Below are 23,466 nucleotides of genomic sequence, written 5' to 3' on the forward strand. Positions count from 1 at the left end.
TTTTTGCATCTAGCACCACTGTTTAATTTTTGCAGCGGAAGTATTCCAAATTGTTTTGTCTCTTGTAGTTTGTTCTAGACCAGTCACTGGTACAAGTCTTTCCTAGTGCAAGTACACTGCTAATGGGTGTCTGATATGTGTGGTCCTGCTAAATGGTTTTTAGTAGGCTAATATTTTTCATCCCCATTTGTAAAGTACTCAAAATAGTGCTTGTATGCTGCACTGGAGCAAGTAGCGAGTTGAGACCCTCAGTGGAACTGCCACCCAAATTCAGGTCATGTTCCATTCTGAAAAGTGTTGGAAGTTTGGAATGAAATTGGGGGAAAATAAAAAAAATTAAAATTAAATAAGGAATAAAATGGGATAAATAGCCTAGGGAAAGAATGTTTCTAATCTTTCCCCCCAATTTTATTAATCCATAGGGACCTGCAGGTTCACAGCCTTCACCCCATGCACAGCCCCCCACTCACAACCCCAGCAATCCCACGATGGGACCTCATGGTCAGGTAGGAGGGTATACAAAAGCACCCATATGAAACACTTCACTTGCAACTGCCATTACAACGATAGTTTGCTCATTTCAGATTTATCATTTAACTTTTCTCTTGTCCACCTAAAGTGGTCCCCATAAATCTCACCATCTACTTAATAAATTGTGTGGTAATGTTTGTCTGTCTCTCTGCTTAGTTACTTTCCCAATACCCATGTACTTCGTAACAGCAATTTTGGCATACAATGTGGGCCGGCAAATTTTCTGCAATAATATTCACACATGTGAATTCTTATTACTTCTCTGGTTTTGTGAAATTCCTGACTGTAGCATTTTTCATATGTTTTGGACCAAGAATTGATTATTTTAAACCATTATTTGATTGGCACAAATGTAATAATAGTTTGGAAATTGAAGGTTTCAACTATTGTTCGTTACGCTTGCCAAACCCTTTGATGCCAAAATGTTGGTAAATCATTTGGAATGTTTTCATATACTGATTTATTCTTATGGCACCATTTACTTTCTTTCAAATAGGCCTAGAACCTGGCTTTGTTTTTTCAGTTCTTGAGCACATACCAGTGATCTTTAGTTGTGGTTTCTTATTCTGAGGGGAAAGTTAGGCTTCTTATGTGAGGCCATTGGGAACTAAGCAAATGAGTATTTCAAAATAGTGCCTACTTTGCAGTGTAAACATTTCCAAAATTTGGGGAGGGGGGATTTGGGAGCTATGAAATCTGTATCCATCATTTAATAGATCATAGCATTTCACAAGCTACACAATTCAGAGTTCTGTGTTGTCTAACTACAACTTGACTTATAGGCATTGTGGTACACCAGTAATATTTAAATCAAGTACAAATCAAGTTCAACAATACGGCTAATTTCCTTTTTCATCAGTATCTCTTAGTATTTTGATATCAGGTATTATTTCTGCGTGTTGTGTGTAACATTATATAATTTTGATCTATGTAATGTTCAGAAAATGTTTTAGGTTATATTTCTTTCTGTTTAAAGTTCCGGCTTAGAGGTTGCCAGCTGTTTAGGAAAACAGCAGTCAACCAAGGGCATTCCATATAAGTAGCACGTGTTCAAGTGATATCTGGGTTATTCTTGATCATTCCTTCAACTAAACACCTCTTCTTTATAATTATTTGGATCCAAAAGGCAGCATACTGGCCTAAAACCTCTATATCTAGCTGCCTACAAAATGAGATTCCATTGAATGTTAGCAGAGAGGCTGTTGTGAGTTTAGCATGCAGTTAATGAACAGTTTAAATAATTGAATTTAGCACCGTAGTAACCTAGCAGCAAACATCTGCTGTATTAATGTAAGAGTTTGGAAATGAAAATCTATCTAGGTCTTGCATGCAGGTTGTATCAGTGGCTAAGGTACAGAGCTCATTTTTTTATATTATATGTATATTTACAAGTTTTTATTTGCACTGTCAGTATATTGGGTTTGTAAACTTAGATGGTAATTGTCAGGGGGACTCCCTACAGGGAGCCTCCCCCCCCGGTCATCCTTACCAGCACTTCGACCAGCGACAGCACAAGCAGCGAGTCAGGAGGCGGGAATGAGGAATGGAGCGGTTTGGAGAGAGGGCTCAGTGAGGTGTCTGAACCCCGGCAACGCTATGGAGAACAGAGCGTGCAGGAAGGGCTCAGAGACAAGTCAGAGCCCTGGCATTGCTCTGGTCGAGGGTCAGCAGATGAGGGACTCAGCGAGATGTCGGAGCCCAGGCGCTGCCCCAGCCAGCAAGAGGGGAAACCTCTCCTTCCGGCACCCGAATTGAGGCGCGTGTCCACACGTAGGGTGAAGGGGCAGCGTTTTGGGGTGCCCAGGCTTTTATGCTGGCTGAAAAGCAGGCGGCAGCCATTGCCAGGTTCTGAATCGGACTAGGCGGTCATGTTTTCTGTTATCTCTGCACTGTAAATAGCATGCACAATAAAACTCTTAAAGACAGTGCGGACTGGAGCGTATTTACTCGAGAGTAGCTGCAACAATCCCCTGACAGTAATCTTTATTTTAATTCTCTTCTCTGTGTGTCATGTAAACAAAGTTCCAGAGAATAATGTTCTATGTCTAGTTACCGTTATAATGTGAATCCCTGAAACTGGAACATTTTCAAAGAGGCAGATATAGGTACTAGACTCACATTTTCATAGAAACTCTCCTTACAAAAGACAAGAAATTGTTGTTTGAATTGCAAGTAGAGCTAAACCAAAATATTTTAAGTTTTTATGTCAAAATGTGGGTATTTGATAAGGGAGAACCTTTTGTTAAACAGCAAAGCAAGCTGCATGAAAATTCAAAGTCTTTTCTGAATCCTGCTTCTCATCCAAGTTCTTGACATTAATCATAACTCAAGCAGAACTGTACAGAATCACCCCAAGTTTGGTTTTTAAGGCCAGGAGGAATAGTCTAAGCCTCTGAACAAGCTCAGGAAAGCTCCTGGCCTGACTTTGCTAAAGCTTAGACACAGTCCTTTTATATGCTCTTGGCTTAACCTCATCCCCAGCCCTGCTTACAGTCACGTGGCCTAGAAAAGTGCTAACACAGTATGTATAAAGGGACTGTTCCTACATTCCCAACTTGTATTACAAGATTCCAATGAGTGTAGGCACTGTTTTCTTTCTGCTCTACAGGAACAGGGTTGGCGTTCTTGCTTTTCTGAGAACAGAAGTGGTGATGCCTAGTGGCCCCAGAATGTTGATAGTCCCAGATTACAGGAATCAATAAATGTCAGTTAAGAAGTACAGTAACATCTGTCACTGCTCAAATCACTTAACGTTCTTGTTAGTTGTGAGAATTAGTATCAAAGTTTTTCTAGGGTTTAATTTAAAATGGGTGTATCTGTGTTCTTAATGTAGTTATTTTCTTTTGCAGCCTTTCATGTCCCCCCGATACCCAGGAGGCCCAAGGCCACCTTTAAGGATACCCAATCAGGTAACAGTCCCTTTATTAATGAAATGCAAGGGGCAAGAGAAAACTGAACCAGAAAAGTCAAAACTGTGCATACTTTCTTTTTTGAGAACAATAATTTCAGCAAACTCCAAACATTATACAGGTATTTGACAATGCAAATCAAATTTTATTGGAAATGCACCATATCAGCCTCTTGATTCCCAGGAGTCTAGGTCAAGAGTCTGAGGGGTTTTGTCTCTTGTACTTTTATCAGTCTGTAGCAGCAGAACAAAAAAGAAAAGAAAGAAGACCTGCAGAAGTGAAGAAACAGTGTTGTTTAATGTGACACTAACTTTCTTCACAGCCTTCGGCCATGGTGGGCAAATAAATACATCGCACACACTGTGCTTCACTGCCCACCCGCCCCAATATTTTTTTTGGGGGGGATTGCACTTTTTATTTGAGGCAAGACAAAGACAGCCTCCATTTAAAGAATGACAGCAGTTTACGAATTGGACCCTCTGAAAATTTCAGTTTATAGAGCAAGTGCACAGCAAAAAGCCTCATCTGGAAGATTTCCCCTGTCTGTGGGTGGATTCTTTCATTTTACCATATATCAGGATTTTAAAAATCACTGCTTAATATAAGGCACGGTTACAGCACGGATTGTGTTATGTTATAAAACTTAACCAAAATTAGCATGGTTAAATATGTGCTTCATTTTCATGTAGTCGTTCAACCAATGTTCCATTGAAATCAGTGGAATTTATTAAGTGTTCCTATTGAGGTTTCCAGCAATTTTTGGTTAACAAAAGGCATCTAATAACTGGGTGAACAAAGTTAATTACAATCAAAATGATAGGCACGTTTGGAACTGGAAATCATTGTAGTTTGTGAAAATGTAAGGAAAGTCAGAGGTAGCTTATCTTAAAAACCTAACTCAATAAAGTATTGTTTTAATATTTTAATAATATTAAAATATTTTAAAATATTTAATATTGCTTGGCATTTGAAACACATTGCATTTTTTATATATATAAAAAAGCTCTTTCTGTTCATATATAATTGAACTTTTATATGTTGGTGTTTTTATTTATAGGCACTTGGAGGTGTCCCAGGAAGTCAGCCATTATTGCCTAGTGGAATGGATCCAACACGGCAACAAGGTAATCTGTATCATCAATAGATAACAGCATGTTGGTTCAGAAATCTTACTCTCACTTCTTAGAATGTTAAGCGATCTGAGTGACAGGCAAAAATGAACACAGTTGTGGCACTGCAGGTGGGATGGTTCTGTTGTTCTTCTCATGGATGTCCCGTGGCATAGCATACAAGGGAAAAAACCTTTGTAGTTAATCATCTCTTAATGCAAAGGGAACAGCTTCTATGCCTAAATCTGGAGTTTAAATCATTTTACTTCTGCAGTATAAATTGAATAATGACATTCTTCATATTGAGGTCAGACTTGATGGGGATAAATAAGTTGTTGTTTTTTACCTAAAGGCCTCTGATGATTCAAATATCTTACCTATCATAGCATTTCCTTTTCCTAAGTCACCGTTGCTTAGGGATTACCCAAGAAGCTATTGCATTCTGCCCAGAATCTTGCACTATATTCAGCAGCTACCCCGAGTTCCTAGCTGTTTTCCTTTTGAATAATTGAAATATGTAATGTAGTTATATATTATTTAGCACTGTCAGTTAAAGAATGCTTAGTAAATTGTATTAGTTGTTTTAAAATTATACAGTTCCATTATTACTTCCAGCCTTCTTTTTTGTCTAAACATAAAAGTGGAGGTTCATTCCATAACTTGTCTACAGTGAACTGGCTGTTGAGGCTGAATGACTTATTAAGTCTGCATATGAGTTAAGCTAAAGTTTTGAAGAAAATGGTTTATTTATTTTTTTAGCTAATGCAGCCACTGTTGTGGCAAGCACCATCTTAGAAGAGACTGTGCCTCTGTGTTAAAGGAAGAACAATAATCTATGATGGTGCCTGCCATATGAGTGTGTGTATGATAAATATTTGCATTAACTATGATTAACAATTTGTTGGTGGGGGGAAATCTGATTTAAGAATGTGCCTCTGAATATACAGTAAAGACATTTTAATCAGCTAACCTGATTATTGAACTAAAGGTTGTACCCTAATACATGTCTTTTCCAGGACATCCAAATATGGGTGGGCCAATGCAGAGAATGACTCCTCCTAGAGGAATGGTGCCCTTAGGACCTCAGGTATGTTGCTTGTGTTGCAGTTCACATGGCCATGTATATCAAAATTTCCACTTTTCATGTGAAATTTATAATGCAACTATTTGTAGTTGCTATGTGTAAAGGCATGACTTCCTGCAGAACACCTATGCTACATCCCTGAAACCATTCCTTGCTTGGTTAGACCAAAATCCACCTAGCTCAGCTTTCTGCTTCCGACAGTGGCGCCTGGAAGCTTAAAAATAGATCATAAAGAAGATCACATTTTCTGTTTGTTTGTTTGTTTGTTTGTTTGTTTGTTTGTTCTCACCACCCTCTGCTTAGAAATTATTCTACACATGGATGATTCATTTACCTATTAATTCCATGAATCATCAGGTATAGAAGCAGCATATTTCTGAGTATTAAATAGTGGTGTTGCATTGGTAAGGGAGCTGTAACCATAGTTTGTTTTGCATATCTGTGTTCACTGACTGTAGTTGTAAAAATGTGCAATTTGTTGCAACATTCATTTTTCTTCCATTTAACTGAAATTGCATTCAGAATAAAGCCTTTGGTATTTCTCACTTGTTTAATAGCTACATTAGCTATTTCTTGGAGAAATGCAAAACAATGTTTTTAAAAGACAGAAAACATGAAAGAAAGAAAAATTAATTAAACTTTCTAATTGTTGGCCATTCACCGTCTTTTTGAACCTATCCATATACAGTGGTACCTTGGTTTTCGGACATCTCCATTGCCGAAAGTTTCAGTTTTTGAACGCCGAAAACCCGGAAGTAAATGCTTCTGTTTTGAAACACATCTCAGAAGTCAAACAGTTTCTGCTGCATGTATCTGTTGTTTTTCACAATTGTCTCTATTGAATTGGCAGGCCGCCCTTTGCGCCTCAATTTTCTAACATTTCGGAAGTCGGAACAGTCTTCTGGAACAGATTACATTCGAAAACCGAGGTTCCACTGTACATCTCTTCATATGTCCCTCATAATACTGAATCATTCAACCAAGACTTAATCAGATTTGCCTTTTTAAATATTTTTAAACCATTTGGCAAAATTGTATACTTTCACAGAAATTGTATACTTTCACAGAAATTGTATACAGTCCCTGACTGTAGCTGTAAAAATGTGCAATTTGTTGCAACATTCATTTTTCTTTCACTTAACTGAAATTGAATCAATAATATCCAAATCCTTTCGTATAACAGTTTTAGCATAGAAACTGATCTAGTTTATTTAGCTTCAGTATTCAATAAACACCTTAGTTTCACAAGGTGGAAACTAGTGTGAATCCTCAGATTCTTAATCAGAGAAAATTGAACTGAATAGCATGAAAATCAGTCAAGCTTTTGCTGAAAGTTTTAAAAAGAGACAGTTTTTATATGTCAGTATGTGTGCATTCATTTTGATGACCCCTTTTTCTGGAAGACTTCAATAAAATATGACATAGCTGCAGAACCATGTTGTTATACATCAGCATGACTGGAGCACATGTCCTACAACATGGGTTTGTTGACTAGACTCATCTAGGGCTCTTTGTTTTAATTTTTGTTATAATTATAAAGTGTTATATGAGTACACTTACAGAGTACAGTAAATAGTTGTAGTTACAGGTAGGTAGCCATGTTGGTCTGACATAGTCGAAACAAAATAAAAAAGTAGCACCTTAGAGACCAACTAAGTTTGTCATTGGTATGAGCTTTTGTGTGCATGCACACTTCTTCAGAAACAGAAGTCACCAGACCCTTATATATAGTGAGAGGGTGGGGAGGGGTATTACTTAAAAGGGTGGTGGGAATAGGTGATTGGCTGATAGGTGTGGTAAACCTGTTGACAACTGTTAATGACTGCAGTTGGACTTACAGGAAAAAGCAAGGGGTGAGATGGCTAAAAATAGCTTTATTGTGTATAATGTGATAAGAATCCAATGTCTCTATTCAGACCAGGTCTCTCCGTGGTTTTAAGTTTGGTAATAAGTTGCAATTCAGCAACTTCTCTTTCCAGTCTATTTCTGAAATTCTTTTGTAATAAGACAGCTCCTTTGAGTTCTTGTATAGAATGTCCTGGGAGATGGAAGTGTTCTCCTAAGACCTAAGTAAATAGTATTGGCCACTTTTAAGAACTCAAGCCTGACTTCCCTTCTCACAACAGATTGACATGCTTTCTCTTTGAATAGTACAATTCTTATAGCTGAGAATACACACAGTCTAATACACACAACCGTGCCTTCTGAATAATTTCCCTGCTCTTTGCTGTATATTGCTTATTAAGTAAACTTAGCAGTCATCTTATTCAGTATAAGTATATACTTCTAATGTTAAATACTAACACTAAATAGGCAGTTTACTTTAAAAAAAAATCCATTTGAATCCCTCAAAATATCTGTGGAACACAAAGTCAACTTTCGTTAAATAGATATTAAATCTGTCCCTCACAGACAGTTGTGTTATCTATCATAAATGTTACAATCTCCATGAATCAATTAACATTTGTAAATGAGTCCCATATCCTTCCATTGTTAAGATAATAAGACTCTTAAGAAATGCTAAATAGTTTTATTAAAATTAGGGAGAGTGTAGAAACAATAATTGTTTTTAGTCAAGCAACTCAAATCCTGAAAATGAATGGCACTGGCCTATCCAATAATCAGATGTGTAGGGAAGTCATTAACCTGCTGTCCTTTCTTTCCCCCCTCCTCTTTGGTTTTGTTTTTTTGTTTTGTGGTAGTCTGACCCTTGGTTATCATTGCAGAACTATGGAGGTGCAATGAGACCCCCACTGAATGCTTTAGGTGGCCCCGGAATGCCTGGAATGAATATGTAAGTAAAAAGAAAAATGCTGCTAAAACATTTACAAAAAGGGACAATCTTGTTTTACATCAAAGCTTATAACATATAGTTAAAAGATCAACTTTAAAAAAACAAACCAGAGTCAAATTGACATCCATCACAAGGGTTATAATGAATGTGTGCTGAACTTCTGGTGGCCCCTCTCACAGCAGATATGTCATGTTCTCTAGTATGGATAAAACATAGCAGGACATCTTGACTATATTGAAAGTCAATTGCAGTTCTGCTTGTAGATTACAACAGAACAATAACTGGGTTGCTCTGAAAGCAACCTGTATCTTCATTATGTTTGTGCCAATGGTACTACACCCTAGTATGGATAAAGAAAGGAAGGCATTGGATATGCAGAATGTTAGCGGTGTGGTAAAGATGGGGCAATTGGTGTCTGTCAGTATTACATGTTTCTGGAAGTAAATGGAATTAAAGATGTAAATAGTTACTGTACTGTCAAATTAAGGAAGCAAGACAGTAACATTGTAATAATATGCTACCTGTCAGACATATAGTTACTTGCTCATTAGTTACCAGAAACAGCTTCTTCTTCTTTGGTGATCATTTGTAGCTAAGCAAAATTGTTTTCCATGAATATGGTCTTAACAGAGGCCAATTCTGGATCCGCACATCCTTCCACAGCGGAGACATAAGTTTCCGGGTGGGAGTTGATCAGGGTGAGGATTTGCCAAAGGTGCCTTCCTCTTACCTCGTTTCTCCCTTTCGTCCTGAGTTTGTGCTTCTTCAAAGTCCATTACACCTTGGGTAGAGGCTATTCTCCAATTGGAGCACTCACAGGCCAGAGTTTCCCAGTTGTCAGTGTTTTTACTACATTTTTCTTAGATTTGTCTTGGGAGCTTTAACCTGTTTTGTTGCATTACGCTTTCCATTAAGTTGGCAATAGAGTAGTTGCTTTGGAAGATGATAATCAGGCATCCGAACAACATGACCAGTCTAGTAAGTTAATGTTGAAGAATCATTGCTTCAACACTAGTGATCTTTGCTTCTTACAGTACACTGACAATAGTTTTCCTGTCTTCCCAAGTGAGATATAGAGACATGGTTGTTGGAATCTTTTGAGGAGTTGGAGATGGCATTTATAAGTGGTCCATGTTTCGCAAACATATAAACAAGCATTTTGGTTTCCCTGTAAATGTCCCGGTCCTCAAACACTCTACACTTCCATTGGGAGAAAGCTGAAGGACTTCCAACAAAGCACAGGAGTGGCAAAGGATGCAAAGGGGAGTGGTGGATGGTATTAGATTAGGTGGTTTAAGAATCTAACTGTCCGGAAACTGTAGCATTTCCCCCCCCAGCCCCCCCCCCCAAAATATTCTTTGTCTATCTTTCAATTAGATGGTGTAAGGTTGTCTCTATATTATATTTCTGGGGAAGTTTATATTAGATTAGAGCAGGCACCCCCAAACTCGGCCCTCCAGCTGTTTTGGGACTACAGTTTCCATCATCCCTGACCACTGGTCCTGTTAGCTAGGGATGATGGGAGTTGTAGTCCCAAAATAGCTGGAGGGCCGAGTTTGGGGATGCCTGGATTAGAGGATGCTACTGGCCTCTATATTAAGAGCGGGATCCAACACTGCACAAAAAGACTTCCACTCTCAGGATTGTATTTCACCTTCCTCTTAACTCTTCTGCAGCTCAAATTATCTTGTGAACTTTTATATTTTAGGGGTCCGGGAGGTGGTAGACCTTGGCCAAACCCCACAAATGCCAATTCTGTAAGTATATATCAAAATGTACTAGAATTTGTAACCCTGTTTTGTGCCTTTTAAAAAAAGAAAAAAGAAAAACTTGCTGTTAAGTTGTTCATTACTTTATCAACATGGATACCTTCTGGCTCAAGAATACTATATGTAGCATTCTGCTTCCTGAAGATACACATCCGAGGGCCTTTTCATAAGCTGAATTCAGTACCTGTTGTAGGTCTATTTTCATCTTCCTTGCATTTGGCTTTTCTATTTCTGTTTCAGGTGGCTTTTGGTGACGAGGCAGTTGGATTACCTGTTTGGCCATTCCTTATCTTATAATTACCACTACTTTAAAAATAGCCTGTTATGCTGCCGTGTTAAGTTTATTATGTTTTGATACCTTAATTGTTTGGTGGTTGTTTTTTATTTTGTTAGCTGCCTTTGGGTTTTTTTACAGAAAGGTGATATAAAATAAGTTGCTACTCCTCATAGTATGAACTCAGCTGTTTTGTTTAACAAAGATTCTTCTATTCTTGATTCTGCTGATTTATAAAAAGGTAAAGGTAAAGGGACCCCTGACTGTTAGGTCCAGTCACAGATGACTCTGGGATTGTGGCGCTCATCTCGCTCTATAGGCCGAGGGAGCTGGTGTTTGTCTGCAGACAGCTTCTGGGTCATGTGGCCAGCATGACTAACCCGCTTCTGGCAAACCAGAGCAGCGCACGGAAATGCCATTCCTGCCTATTTATATACTTGCACTTTGACGTGCTTTTGAACTGCTAGGTTGGCAGGAGCTGGGACTGAACAATGGGAACTCACCCCATCGCGGGGATTTGAACTGCCGACCTTCCAATCGGCAAGCCCTAGGCCAGGCTTCTTCAAACTCTGCCCTCCATTTGTTTTTGGCCTACAACTCCCATGATCCCTAGCTAGCAGGACCAGTGGTCAGGGATTATGGGAATTGTAGTCTCAAAACTTCTGGAGGGCCGGGTTTGAGGAAGCCTGCCCTAGGCTCTGTGGTTTACACCACAGCACCAACTGTGTTCCCTGCTGATTTATACAGAACATTTAAAACCACAAAATGCTTTCTGACAATTGCTGCATGGAAAAACCATAATAAAATGTCCATCTTCAGCTTTACTTAATATGATTTAAACAGTGGAAATGGCAGTAGTAAAGTGGCATTTATTCATTTATTTATATTTATTTTTAGGACATTTATAGATCACTTGATCACTGGTATTTTTTAAGCAGTGATTTGCTGACTTGTTCTTTCTAGAAACTATTTTTAAATTTCAAAATGAAGGATTTTTAAAAATAAAAAAATTATATCTCAAAGGGAATAAAGCTCAGTTTTCTTTTCTTTTCTTTTTCAGATACCATACTCTTCTGCATCACCTGGGAATTATGTAGTGAGTATGCTTGTGTGTGTCCGCTTATATATGTGCAGTCATTAGCATAAATGCTACGTTTCATTTGGGTTAAGAAATGGTTGTCCAGATGTTGAGGAAAACCCATGTGTATTGGTTGAGAAGCGAACAGCTGATCTGTTTTGTATCATTGTGTCTGCTATATATTTGTAGTACATATGTTGATGTTCATTAGTAAAACAGTTAACAGTCTTGCCAAAATTGCCCTGAATGCTGGGTTTTACTTCAGCATATGTTCTCTAACTGGTACAATGCATAGTCTTCAATAATGAAAAAGTAAAAGCAGCTGTTTTGAGGAACACAATTATGAGCTTGAATTTAAGAAATTACATTTGTATTGAAGGGTCTAAAAAGTATCTAACAGTATAAAATTTTGTGAAATATGAGAACATGTTTCACACTTTTTCTGTTCTGTTTTGACTTACCGTATTTTATTTTCTTCACTAAAACTGAGTGGGACTTGAAAACCTGATCTTAAGTGGCAGAATCACCATTGTAATCATGAGAATAATTGGTTTAGGGAATGTAGCTGGGTTTGTTATCTAAAACTTTTGTTACTAAATATTTACAACCAGTGATTTTAGAGGATTATTAGAACCATGTCATAACGATACACATAGCAGATAGCCATACTGGCATAGATTGGATAGCGTGACTTGGTTGTACATCTGACATCCACAATTGCCACCAGTCTCATCTTTAAAAGTAGAATCCAGTAGGACAGAAAAGAGAGGGGGAGAGAGAGAAGCCTGCCGTGGTTAAAGCTCTTTACCAAGCCCAGTACCCTGCATATTTCCCCTTGTGTGCTCATCAAGTCAATCATTTGAGCACGAAGGGGGCCAGATGAATGTGTGTGTGTGTGTGTGTGTGTGTGTGTGTGTGTGTGTGTAAAAGAGAGACGTGACCATGCCCACCATTTGCATCACACACACCCTGGGATGAGGTATTTGGGCTAAAAGAGGTTAGCCACCCCTGGTCTAGATAACTGGAGGTAGCAAATGTGTTAAGAACCTGCTGTGAAACCTTAATATGCTTGTGTGGGAAATATGTGGTTATCAAGCTTGTCAAATGTACTAGAATATTTAGGTGTGCAGGTGTGCTCTATATAGACTTATAGAGTGTACAAATTTGAACCTGAATTCACAATTACAAAGTGGTGACAAATTGGACATGTGAGAGAAATTACCAATTAAGATGTAAAAGTCTGTCTTACTGTTTCTCCCCCTAGTAGTCAGTAGTGTAATTTGATCCCCAGGTGGAATCTGATAAGGAAGGATCCACATTTCTTGGCTGACCTTGCTGGCTAAACTAAAACCAAATATTATGGTTGCCTTCTTATCCCCCTTGCTTGCTGTTTTAGCTACCATGTGGCTAATGCACTTGGGGTCCTTAACTGATTGGCATAAGGAAGGCACAAAACTTACACCCCTGACACTCACATCCTCCCCTCCCAACTTGGCTATGGTGCCCTTGGTGCTTCTACCAGTCATGGTTCAAGTAAGCTCAATCCTTGTTTGACTACTGTTTGGGAGATCTTTGCTGTTACTTTAAAAGCAATATAGAGATATATTTTCACATAACTGGGGAGTTCCACGTGTATGTAGAAATTGCTCTCTTATTTTTGGATAGCCTTGTTTCACTTCCAAATTGATAAGCACCCAACTATCTGAGTGAATGAATGATGAGATAAAATATGTCAATTCTGTCACGTGGGGAAACCCTTCAAAAGCATATTGTTTACTTCAGTCTCTTCAGTGATCCTGACTGCTCTTTTGTGTGTTTATTAATCAAATGGTTTGGTTTGGTTTTTAGGGTCCACCAGGAGGCGGGGGGCCACCGGGAACACCCATCATGCCTAGTCCAGCAGGTATCCCAATTTTAACCAGAAAATGTCAAAGCAATGCAAAATAATTTTTAAAAAATGTACTTCATTTTGATAAATACTGGAAATACATGATTTAGGCAACAAATAATTAAAACCCATACCCAGGTAAGAGAAATGTATGTAATTTTGTTTAACATTTCAACAATCACTTTAAGATTCTGAATCCCTTCCATCTTCCTATACATGGATGCAAATTATAATTTTATTCATTATGGAAGACTAACACAGCTTTATGAATCATTCTTTTTTTAAATCTGAATACGTTCCTTTGGTAGAGCATCCACAACAGGCACGAATTATCGAGAAGGCAGGAACTGTTTGCCTTTGGCCCAGAGCCAAATCTGGATGCTTGTTAAATCATAGCTGGTTCTCCTCTTCTCATTGTCATTGCTTCTTGCACAAACATTAGGGAAGTGCCTTCTCGTGAACCATTAATGGAGCAAGTAAAGCAGATTGGATATTGGTGCCCTTCAGTTTGAATACTAGTGGATTCTCATCTGGGTTCAGTTATTTAAAAGAAGGAAACTGCTGCTGGTCCATGCCTATGCAATATTTGCTCCTGTTTTCCTTTTAACATCTGCAACAAATCCCTTATCAAGCATTTGCTCACAGTCTAGCCAAATGCTGCTTATAAGCAAAATACATTACAGTTGATGTTAACAATAATGTGTACTGTACGTCCAATTTGAGAACAGTTCTGAAATGTGTTCTTCCGTGGCACAGTAAGCATGCCTTGAATTAATAGTTCATTGTGTTCACTGCCTGTTTCTTATTGAAGATGCGTGACCTCCTAAATATATTTTTGTTTCAGATTCAACCAACTCTGGAGACAATATGTACACTTTAATGAATGCAGTTCCTCCTGGACCCAACAGACCTAATGTAAATATCAGAAATGAAAACACATATTTAAATTGTGCAGCTTAAACACTAGTGTATGAAACATTATTCTTGTATGTCTTATCTCCCTTTATGTGAAAGAAAAGGACTTATATACATGCCAACATTGCTCCACTAAATTTTCATTAATATAGAAGTGTTTGCAGTTGCGGCTGCAAGGCCATACTCTGATGTAATGATGTTAACATAAATATTACTTATGTGAGTATCTCTAGTGGTTTAGGTAATTTCCTAGCTCTTTTTCTAGCTATTTCTGGAGATAATTATGTTTACTGTTTAAATACAATATTGACAGAAATAGAAACAAGATTGTTATTTATATTCCAATTTTTACCATGTGCTTTATTCTTTACCATAGATTTATTAAGTGGTGAAAGTTACTGAATAGCATGTAGTATGATGTATTTTAACTTTCTACAGTTTCCAATGGGACCAGGGTCCGATGGCCCTATGGGTGGACTGGGTGGAATGGATTCACATCATATGAATGGATCATTAGGTAAGAGTAATACATCTTGACTTCTTAACTCTGTGCTGAGAATTTGTTCATATCAGAATGTCTTCTTTTGAATTACTTCCATTACGTTTTCAAATTTTTCTTTGCAGCCAGGTAAGTTGATTTCTAAATGGCAATTCTCAGGTTTCTAGCAAAAAAACAACCTGAGGGGCATACAAAATATATATGGTCTACTTGGGATTCCTATCGTGCTTTATAAATTAAGTTGCATGTGTTTTAGAAGTTAGAATAAAACTGCACAGGTGGAAAGCCCCAACATGCTATGATTCTGCAGTAAGGTTTCATGATAACATGCCAGGAAATTTAAAAGTCCTGGAAGTTCTCTCTTTAAAGCTAAGGTGAAAATAAGATAAAAAAACAACTGAGGGTTGAGATACAAAATCAAAATACTGAAAGAACAAGGGCAGAGTGGGAAAGTCTGTATATGCGGAGGGGGGGAGCTTTTGCTCATTTAGCAACTGGTGGGGTATTTGCACAGGACTGTTTTACTTGGGTTGACCACTTCTTCCTCATCCATGATAATGCAACTTGTTTCATACAGAGATGTTGCCACAATACAGCAGACAGACGGTAAACAACTGTGACTTTTGTTCATTTACCATGAGCAAGGATATCAAAACAACAACTCCTCTGCTGGTGGTAGCATGCTCTGGGTGTGAATTTGCAAAAAAAAAAAAAAAAAGTCAAGCAGAATGCAGAAAAATGGCATACACCTTGTTTAAATTTACTCATCTCGGCTGTGCCAGCTTGAGCTGTAGCAACTTAACACAGAAACACAATAGGTAAAAAAAAGAGCATACTGTATATTCTCATGCAGTATATCATAACCTAAAAGGAAAAAGTTAAATACTAAGTAGAAAAAAATTGATTTTTAAAATGTAAAATATTGGATGATATATTCAGCTAAGCTTTGAGTAGACTGTAGGATTTAGATGTTTGTGGAATTATTAACTGGGTACTGGGACTTGAGCTGGAGGTATCCTACAACCTCCTTCCTGCCGTACCTTTCTCTAGTCCCTGGGAATCCACCCACTGAGCTCAAGTTGGTTCAGCTCAAGCAGGTATGTTTAAAGTTCAACAGACTCTTTATTGAGAACACATACACTGCCTCACACAGACTTCACACAACTATATAAAGAAAAGACCAACAAAAGGTTTCTTATATATACTTCTAATTGCACAGTCTACTTACTAGAAGTGGTCTTCCAGGGGATAATCCAACACAGAAATAATCCAATATTGCAAAGCACCAAAATAATTTCAAAAAGTAGTCTACTGGTCCAGGTCAAAACATTCACCCACCCTTTATATGCAGTTGTTTGTACTCTAGCACTGTAATTGCTTATTTATTCTATTTTATGAGTCATTTCCCATGTGACAACTGATTTACAATATAATGACATCTGTGAAACAGTTGCATATATAAAGTTAAAAACAATTGCATGCAGAAACATTTTTGGGGAAAAACTATAAATAGAAAAACAGTTGAAAGCAGCAACACATACATAAAATCAGTTCAAATCCAGGTCAGATATCCTGCCTGATATGGTGGGAGGGAGTTCCAAAGGTTAGGTGTCCCAGCTCTAAAGGACTGATTCTAACATCATGTGGAATGGGCCTCCTGATAGAATGGTATCTGAAGGATTCCTTGATAGGCTCCCCAAGCTTACCCTTTTGCTTTAACAATGACTTTAGCTAGTTACAGGTAGGTAGCCGTGTTGGTCTGACGTAGTCAAAACAAAAAATAAAAAAAATTCCTTGCAGTAGCACCTTAGAGACCAACTAAGTTTGTCATAGGTATGAGCTTTCGTGTGCATGCACACTTCTTCAGAGGCACACGAAAGGTCATACCTATGACAAACTTAGTTGGTCTCTAAGGTGCTACTAGAAGGAATGACCTTAGCTGAAACTCCTGGTGTCTGGGTCCTGTATTCACTTTTCCAATTCACGCTCTAGCCAACCTGAAATCTTGCTATATTTCCTGGTACCATACACCTAGCTTCTTACTACTATGAAACACCCACACCTCCCATTTCAACCTTTATGTGCCTAAGCCATAGCTGATAACTGATTTTATGCCTAAACTTGCAGCGTCATGCTATTGATACTGATTTAGTGGACCCATTGAAATTAAAAGGCTCGTAATTGTGGCAAAATTAAAGGTATTCGCGTTTGGAAAAGACTCAGTGATGAAATCCACAACTAAACTGAATCTTCATTTTAATTTTAGGCTCAGGAGACATGGACAGTATCTCCAAAGTAAGTATATATTTGATGTTTGGCACTGTTTTTCTCTAAGCAGATTTATTATGGTGGTTAAACACTTAAAAACAAACGAACACCTTGTTTAAAATGTAGTAGTTGTTATTGGATTATCAACACTTTGAGGGCATTATGCAAACAAGATTATCATTTATAGAAGGTTGAAACGTGTTCCATTTAATGGATTTAGCCTATTGATTTTCCGGAATATAAGGGATCATTTTCCTGATGATCTCTAATCACTTATCCTATTTGTGATCAATGTATTAAACTGCATGTACAGTCCAGACAGCTGCATTAAGTATGTTCAAAGCTTTCCCTCTTGCCATCCTGAAACTACTAAGTATAACCCCCATCAATATGCCACCTCACAAACCAGAAGTTAACACCTTTTGGGGACACCTTTTGATTTTTGGTTTGTAGCCAGAGGTGTCTTTAACAGGGGTTCTAAGAGAATCTAGCTATCTATTGGTGGTGAACTATGTGAGAGTATACATATATGTGGGTGTTAGAGGAAGAGCTCTTCTTTGGACCTCACATGGCAAATATAGAATATATGTCAATCACTCGTGAGAATTGAGGTAAGAATACAATGTGGCAGTGCTATGGGTTTTATATTTTCGTCCTTGAATTCTTTCATTTACATAAAACAAGAATGAATTCACACATTGGCTCTCCTGTTGTGTTCCTCAAATAGAACTCTCCCAGTAATATGAGCATGAGCAATCAGCCTGGGACCCCTCGAGATGATGGTGAAATGGGCGGAAACTTTCTAAACCCTTTTCAGAGTGAGAGTGTAAGTATTTTATTTTATTTTTATTTTTTGGTTGCTACTGAATAACTTTCACATGTTTATATTACTTTCAGTCCTTTAGAAAGCTTACAATCATGGCAATCAAACAAATTTGAACATAGCGCGCATCAGATATTTTTCAGAAGAGAATCGAGAGTTTGGCTGTTACAACCTTTTTCTTTTAAAAGCTTGTTATTTCCTGGCCATTGTTGTTATACCATCTACTTGAGCAAAATGTTTTTTGGTGTTTTTTTTGCACATTTTCCTGCAGTTTATTGTTGTGATGCATTTAAAGAAAAGATTGAAAATGGATTTTTGCAACCCGTCCATTTAGATGTTTGAGTCTATAACTTTCACACAGTTGGACTAGTTTATTTGGGATATGAAGGCTAAAGATGACTAGAAAAGATCCATAATATACTGAAATAGTGAAAGCATCATGCAAATGGCATACACAGGAACATGAAAAATGTATATAATGTGTGAAGATTGTAGTATAGACTCTGCTTATGGATAAAATGAAGCTTAAAATATAGATCTATCTATTGTACACCCACGCACCAATTTTTAGCCTGTTATCAGGTATTGTGCTAGGATCACCATACTTTGGCAATTCTGACAAATTAGCTGTTTTTTTACTTCCTTCTTTCCACAAGTAGAGATTGTCTTGATGATTTTGCAGAAAATGGTATAATGCTGGCATGGCTGTTCTCAAAAAGTTCCAATGTGTTTCTTCAACATTTTTCTGAACTTGTGTACAGAATTTATTGAAGAGGGCTGAATTCATAGTGAGGTATATATGGACCTGTTTGATACCTTGTTTTCAGCAAACCCAAAACGCATGTCCCCCCCCTGCACCCCACAGCCCCAAAAGCTCAGGGAACACAAGACTGCAGCCTTAAATCCATTCCCTTTCCTTTGATGCCATGCCAGTGGAAACAACTGCTTGTCTAAAGGCATCAAATTGAATATGTTGTGGATTGGGTTGTTTCCTTCGCCTTGCTTGGACCCAGCACACACGCGCACGCCAAAACTCTGAACTTACTTACTCAAACCGATCTACTGTACATGGATCGGAATAGGAACCCTCCGAATTGTGTTATGTACGGATATGGGTGATGGGACACACTGAGCCTCTCAAAGACAACAAACTTCCCTCTCCGTTTCTGGGGCAAAAGCACCCCCCCTCCTAAAAGCCCACTCACACCGCTGCCGCCGCCTCATATTCGGCAGCACTGGCGTCCTCTGTCTCGGCGGGGTGCAGAGCCCATGCTGCTGGCCTGGGCGACGGAGGCAGTCTCCGTGCCGCTGCCGCTTCCTTCCCGCTCTCGGCCGCTTCCTCACGCTTGGCCACCTCAGCGGGAAGGAAGGGGCAGCGCCCAGAGGCACCCGCAGCTTCTGATTGGCTGCAGGACCTTCCTGCAGACAATCGGAAGCCGTGCTGCATCGCACGGCTCCAGGAAGACACGTGCAGCAGCAGCGGCCTCAGAGGAGGATCGCCTCCTGCGTCCTCCTTCCCATAGCGGCCCTGGTAGCCAGGTGCCCTGGTGCCACCCAGCCCGGGCGACGATGGGCAGCGGGGCAGGCTGGCCAGCGGCCCTGCATCTAGGGGGGGCAACTGCCCCCCTGCCTACGCCCATGCAGACATTCAAAACCAACAAGCCTGCTATCCCATCCTGATTAGCCTCCCACAGACTCTGGTACCCCATAATTAAATACAATATACAGTACTCCCATAAAGATTACCTTACACTGCATTTAAAACCAAAATCGCATTTGGATAGAAACTGTTTCTCAGGCGGCTAGTCCTAGTCATCATAACCCTGTACCTTCTTCCAGAAGGCAGAATCTGAAAGAGATCATTTCCAGGGTGCGCACTATCCTGCGCTATCTCTGCAGCTTTCGTATGACACCTGGAAGCATAGATTTGATCCAAGGTTGGAAGAGTGCACCCAATTATTCTCTCTGCAGTCTTTACAACCCTAAGCAGACAATGCCAACCCATAATACTCTGTAGTCAGCATGCTTGGCCACACTCGCATCAGTCCCAGCCATCATGGCCTCTGATCACAGATAATGGAAGTTGTAGCTCACCATCTAGGGGGCACCAGGGTTGTGGTCCTTGCTCTTCCACCCCACAAATTATTAGGCTACTATGATGAAGCACACTTTGATGGGCAGGATGAGTGTTCTTTCCCATAGTGGGCATGCTGGATATGAAGAAAATAGACTTGCTACTGCTCGGATTAGTAGTCTTTAGTACATGATAGGAACATGAAGGCAGCGCACTATAGCACCGAGCAGATTAACTCTTAAACAGTGAGCTGTTCTTCTATTGTCATTCCACTGTTCCACAGAGTCATGAAAATGTCATTGACAGAGGTAGATAAAACTATAATTCAGAATGAAATATATTTGATAGTTGGGTTAGGATGGTTTGAGTTTTAAATAGGTAAACAGGTAAATATGTATTCCTGGGCATATTATATTCCTGGGAGCACTTCATTCATGTTGGAAAATTGCTGTAGCTGATCAACCCTTTGGATTGGAGAGCAGACGCACGATGCAGCAAAGAAATGGGCACGGGCTTGGATAGGATACTGCCTGGCTGTTTTGAGTTGCAAGGGGAAAAGGTGGGATATAAATATATAACTATAATTTAAGAATGGAATTAACTGTAATAAACACTTTATTCCATTTTTATCCCACTTTTCAGAAAGTGGGAGCCAGTGTGGTGTAGTGGTTAAGAGTGGTAGACTCGTAATCTGGGGAACCGGGTTTGCGTCTCCGCTCCTCCACATGCAGCTGCTGGGTGACCTTGGGCTAGTCACACTTCTTCGAAGCCTCTCTGCCCCACTCACCTCACAGGGTGTCTGTTGTGGGGGAGGAAGGGAAAGGAGATTGTTAGCCGCTTTGAGACTCCTTCGGGTAGTGATAAAGCGGGATATCAAATCCAAACACTTCTTCTTCTCTTCTTCTTTATCCCAAAGCAGCTTACAATAATAAAAAAATCTAACACAATAGGGTGGGGGGGTATGTATTTTCCTTTAGACCTAATTATTAAATAGTTGTACACTGGTAGAATGCCATAGTGATATCCTTGGATAATTAGCTTTTCATGTTTCTTCCTGTTCCTATTTTGTTGCAAATTAAAATAAACTTCCCTTGAGACACTAAAACATGAACTGTAACCTTGTTGTGTGTGTTATTTTTGTACATGCTCTGAGTGTGCTGTTCCATTTTCTCTCTCTTAACATTACCACATTGCCAAGTAATGCTATTTTCCCATGAGAACATAGGCAGTTGTCACTTATTATAAACAATATTTTCAAATATGCATTTGTTTACTTTCTACTATTAGTGGAGAAAAAAGCGGACTACATATCTGCAAAGAACCACAAATACTTCTACATTATTACTGCTGATTGCTGAATTGTTTTTAATGTTCTGAATTTAATATTTGCTTATGTGATTTTATTGTTTAGATAAAATTATTTTTGAGTTAACATTATACAAATTAACCTAAATAAAGAATTGGATGCTAGTACTGATAGGCAACAGGGGTGCATAATGCTTTGCCAAATAAACATTAACTCAATGCAGATTTGACTGATTAGCTAAACAGTGTGTAATAAGGAGAATTGTAGATAAAATTCATAAATTATTTTATCCATAGGCTACACCTGTTTTATTTTGTTTCTTGCATGATGCTTCCACTAGCTTTTCTATTTCATGGTGGATCTCTTCCAAACATTTAAAACCTTCTTGGCCCCTAAATACAGCGGTGCCTCGACTTACGAATTTAATCCGTTCCGAAGGCACCTTTGTAGGTTTAAAAATTCGTAAGTCGAAAAGCGCCATTGGAAACGTGATTTCCCATAGGATTGCATTGGAAACAGAAAAATTCGTAAGTCGAAGCAACCCCATCTAAAAATTCGTAAGTTGAAAAAACCCTATCTAAAACCGCCGCGGTTTCTGTTCGGATGTCAAGAAATTCGTAAGTGTGTGGCCATTTGCCCCATTCATAAGTCAAAAAATTCGGTTGTCGAGTCGTTCGTAGGTCGAGCTACCACTGTATGGCAAAAATTATGAGTTACTGGTATATTCCAAACTCTTCAAACAACATGATATAATTTTTTTGTTTAGGTCTGTTCTTTGAAATGCATCCCAACACTAGAAACTAACTTTTAGCCAATGGATGTCATGGCTATTGGCTACCTAAATCCAATGAAAAAAAGTCATTCTGAAATGGTTGAATTAAAATACGTTCCTGAGTACATTTGTGTTAGCCTTTTAAGATAATGATAAACAATAATGCCCTCTAGTGTTCATTCACAAATAATTTTTTTTTACCTATTGCACGGAAGGTAGATGTTTTCATGAGTCTTCAAAATATGCTCATACTTCATTCTTTAAGGTTAGATTTTGAACTCAAAATGAATCCTATATTTTAAAAAAAAATCATTTATGCTGACCCAGTTAATGGTTTTGCTCCAATTGGAATTAAAAGGTGCCGGAACCACCAATTTGAACTATTTTTGCTGAAGACGCATTTGATATACTTGCTACTTTGTTTGAATCAAGAGACCTAAATTTGCCCTAATTCAAGCAAAGTTTCATATTTCTAGAACTATTGTATGCTTTTTCATTGGGTGTCTGTCACAAATATGCCATTGTATGCATTAACAGTGAGAAAAATATCGCTACAATTATTATTTTTTACAAGGTGTAATTATTCAAAAATGAATAAAAACGATTTAATGTAAAATATGAGTTGTATCCAGCAGTGCCACTCAAGCGTATGGTAAAGTTTCCACCAGCTGGATGGGAAGGGGAACTGTTGTTGTTATTGTTGTTGTGCATATCCCCGACTCCACTGCAGCCCTCCCCTCCCCAAATCTGTTCTAGAGGATTGCAAGTCCCGGCAGAGCAAGTTGGGTAGAGGGGGGAAGGGGTATAAGGGGGATTGCCAAAAATGGCTTCCTTCCCCATTCCATGCACAGAAGACTTACTGTACGCTGAGCAACACTAAGGGTGTTGCTAAAAGATATAGCTCTTTTAGATTTAATCCAATAAAACTAAAATAAATGTAGTTGTCCTTACCTCACAATTCAGCATAATTCACTTAGAAATTGGATGGAACAAAATCAGTTTTGAAAAATGGGGAAGGGAGCTAAATGTATTGGCATGTGAAGTTATTTAATTGGATACATTATTTTGCCTACTATTATAAGTTGCCCTGATACTGCTACCCACTGACTTTCTACTTGGCTGATTTTAAGGATCTTAGCCAAGTGCTATGAATAAATACTGTGCTGCAAAGCTTGTGTGCTAGTCCAGGTTCTGTGGTGAAGTATGTGTGTATACAAAAGCCAAAGTATGTTTCTGAAATAATGCCAAATGAATAAGGTTAATCATTATCAACTGGTGCCCTAATACATGGACAGCTGGTGCCCTCTCTATATGTTGTGGAAACAACTCTGATCAGCCCCAGCCGGCTTGGCTAACGGTTAGGGATGATGGAA

At 38.7% G+C, this 23,466-nt stretch overlaps 1 protein-coding gene across 3 annotated transcripts in view; it reads left to right on the forward strand.

Moving 5' to 3' along the window:
* Nucleotides 1-23,466, forward strand: part of SSBP2 (single stranded DNA binding protein 2) — a 121,303-nt gene that overhangs the window by 95,226 nt on the left and 2,611 nt on the right. For 2 of the 3 annotated variants that reach the window (XM_035100271.2, XM_035100272.2), the window contains 11 exons: nucleotides 3,381-3,440; nucleotides 4,498-4,564; nucleotides 5,566-5,636; nucleotides 8,360-8,427; nucleotides 10,136-10,184; nucleotides 11,531-11,566; nucleotides 13,397-13,451; nucleotides 14,281-14,351; nucleotides 14,790-14,868; nucleotides 17,117-17,145; nucleotides 17,846-17,944. In XM_035100271.2, coding sequence (XP_034956162.1) covers nucleotides 3,381-3,440; nucleotides 4,498-4,564; nucleotides 5,566-5,636; nucleotides 8,360-8,427; nucleotides 10,136-10,184; nucleotides 11,531-11,566; nucleotides 13,397-13,451; nucleotides 14,281-14,351; nucleotides 14,790-14,868; nucleotides 17,117-17,145; nucleotides 17,846-17,944 — 684 coding nt within the window. Of the gene's footprint in view, nucleotides 1-422; nucleotides 507-3,380; nucleotides 3,441-4,497; nucleotides 4,565-5,565; nucleotides 5,637-8,359; nucleotides 8,428-10,135; nucleotides 10,185-11,530; nucleotides 11,567-13,396; nucleotides 13,452-14,280; nucleotides 14,352-14,789; nucleotides 14,869-17,116; nucleotides 17,146-17,845; nucleotides 17,945-23,466 lie in introns of all 3 variants that reach the window. The other variant, XM_035100274.2, reaches the window with a different exon arrangement.

Source organism: Zootoca vivipara, chromosome 11, assembly GCF_963506605.1.
Source record: "Zootoca vivipara chromosome 11, rZooViv1.1, whole genome shotgun sequence".
NCBI lineage: Eukaryota > Metazoa > Chordata > Lepidosauria > Squamata > Lacertidae > Zootoca > Zootoca vivipara.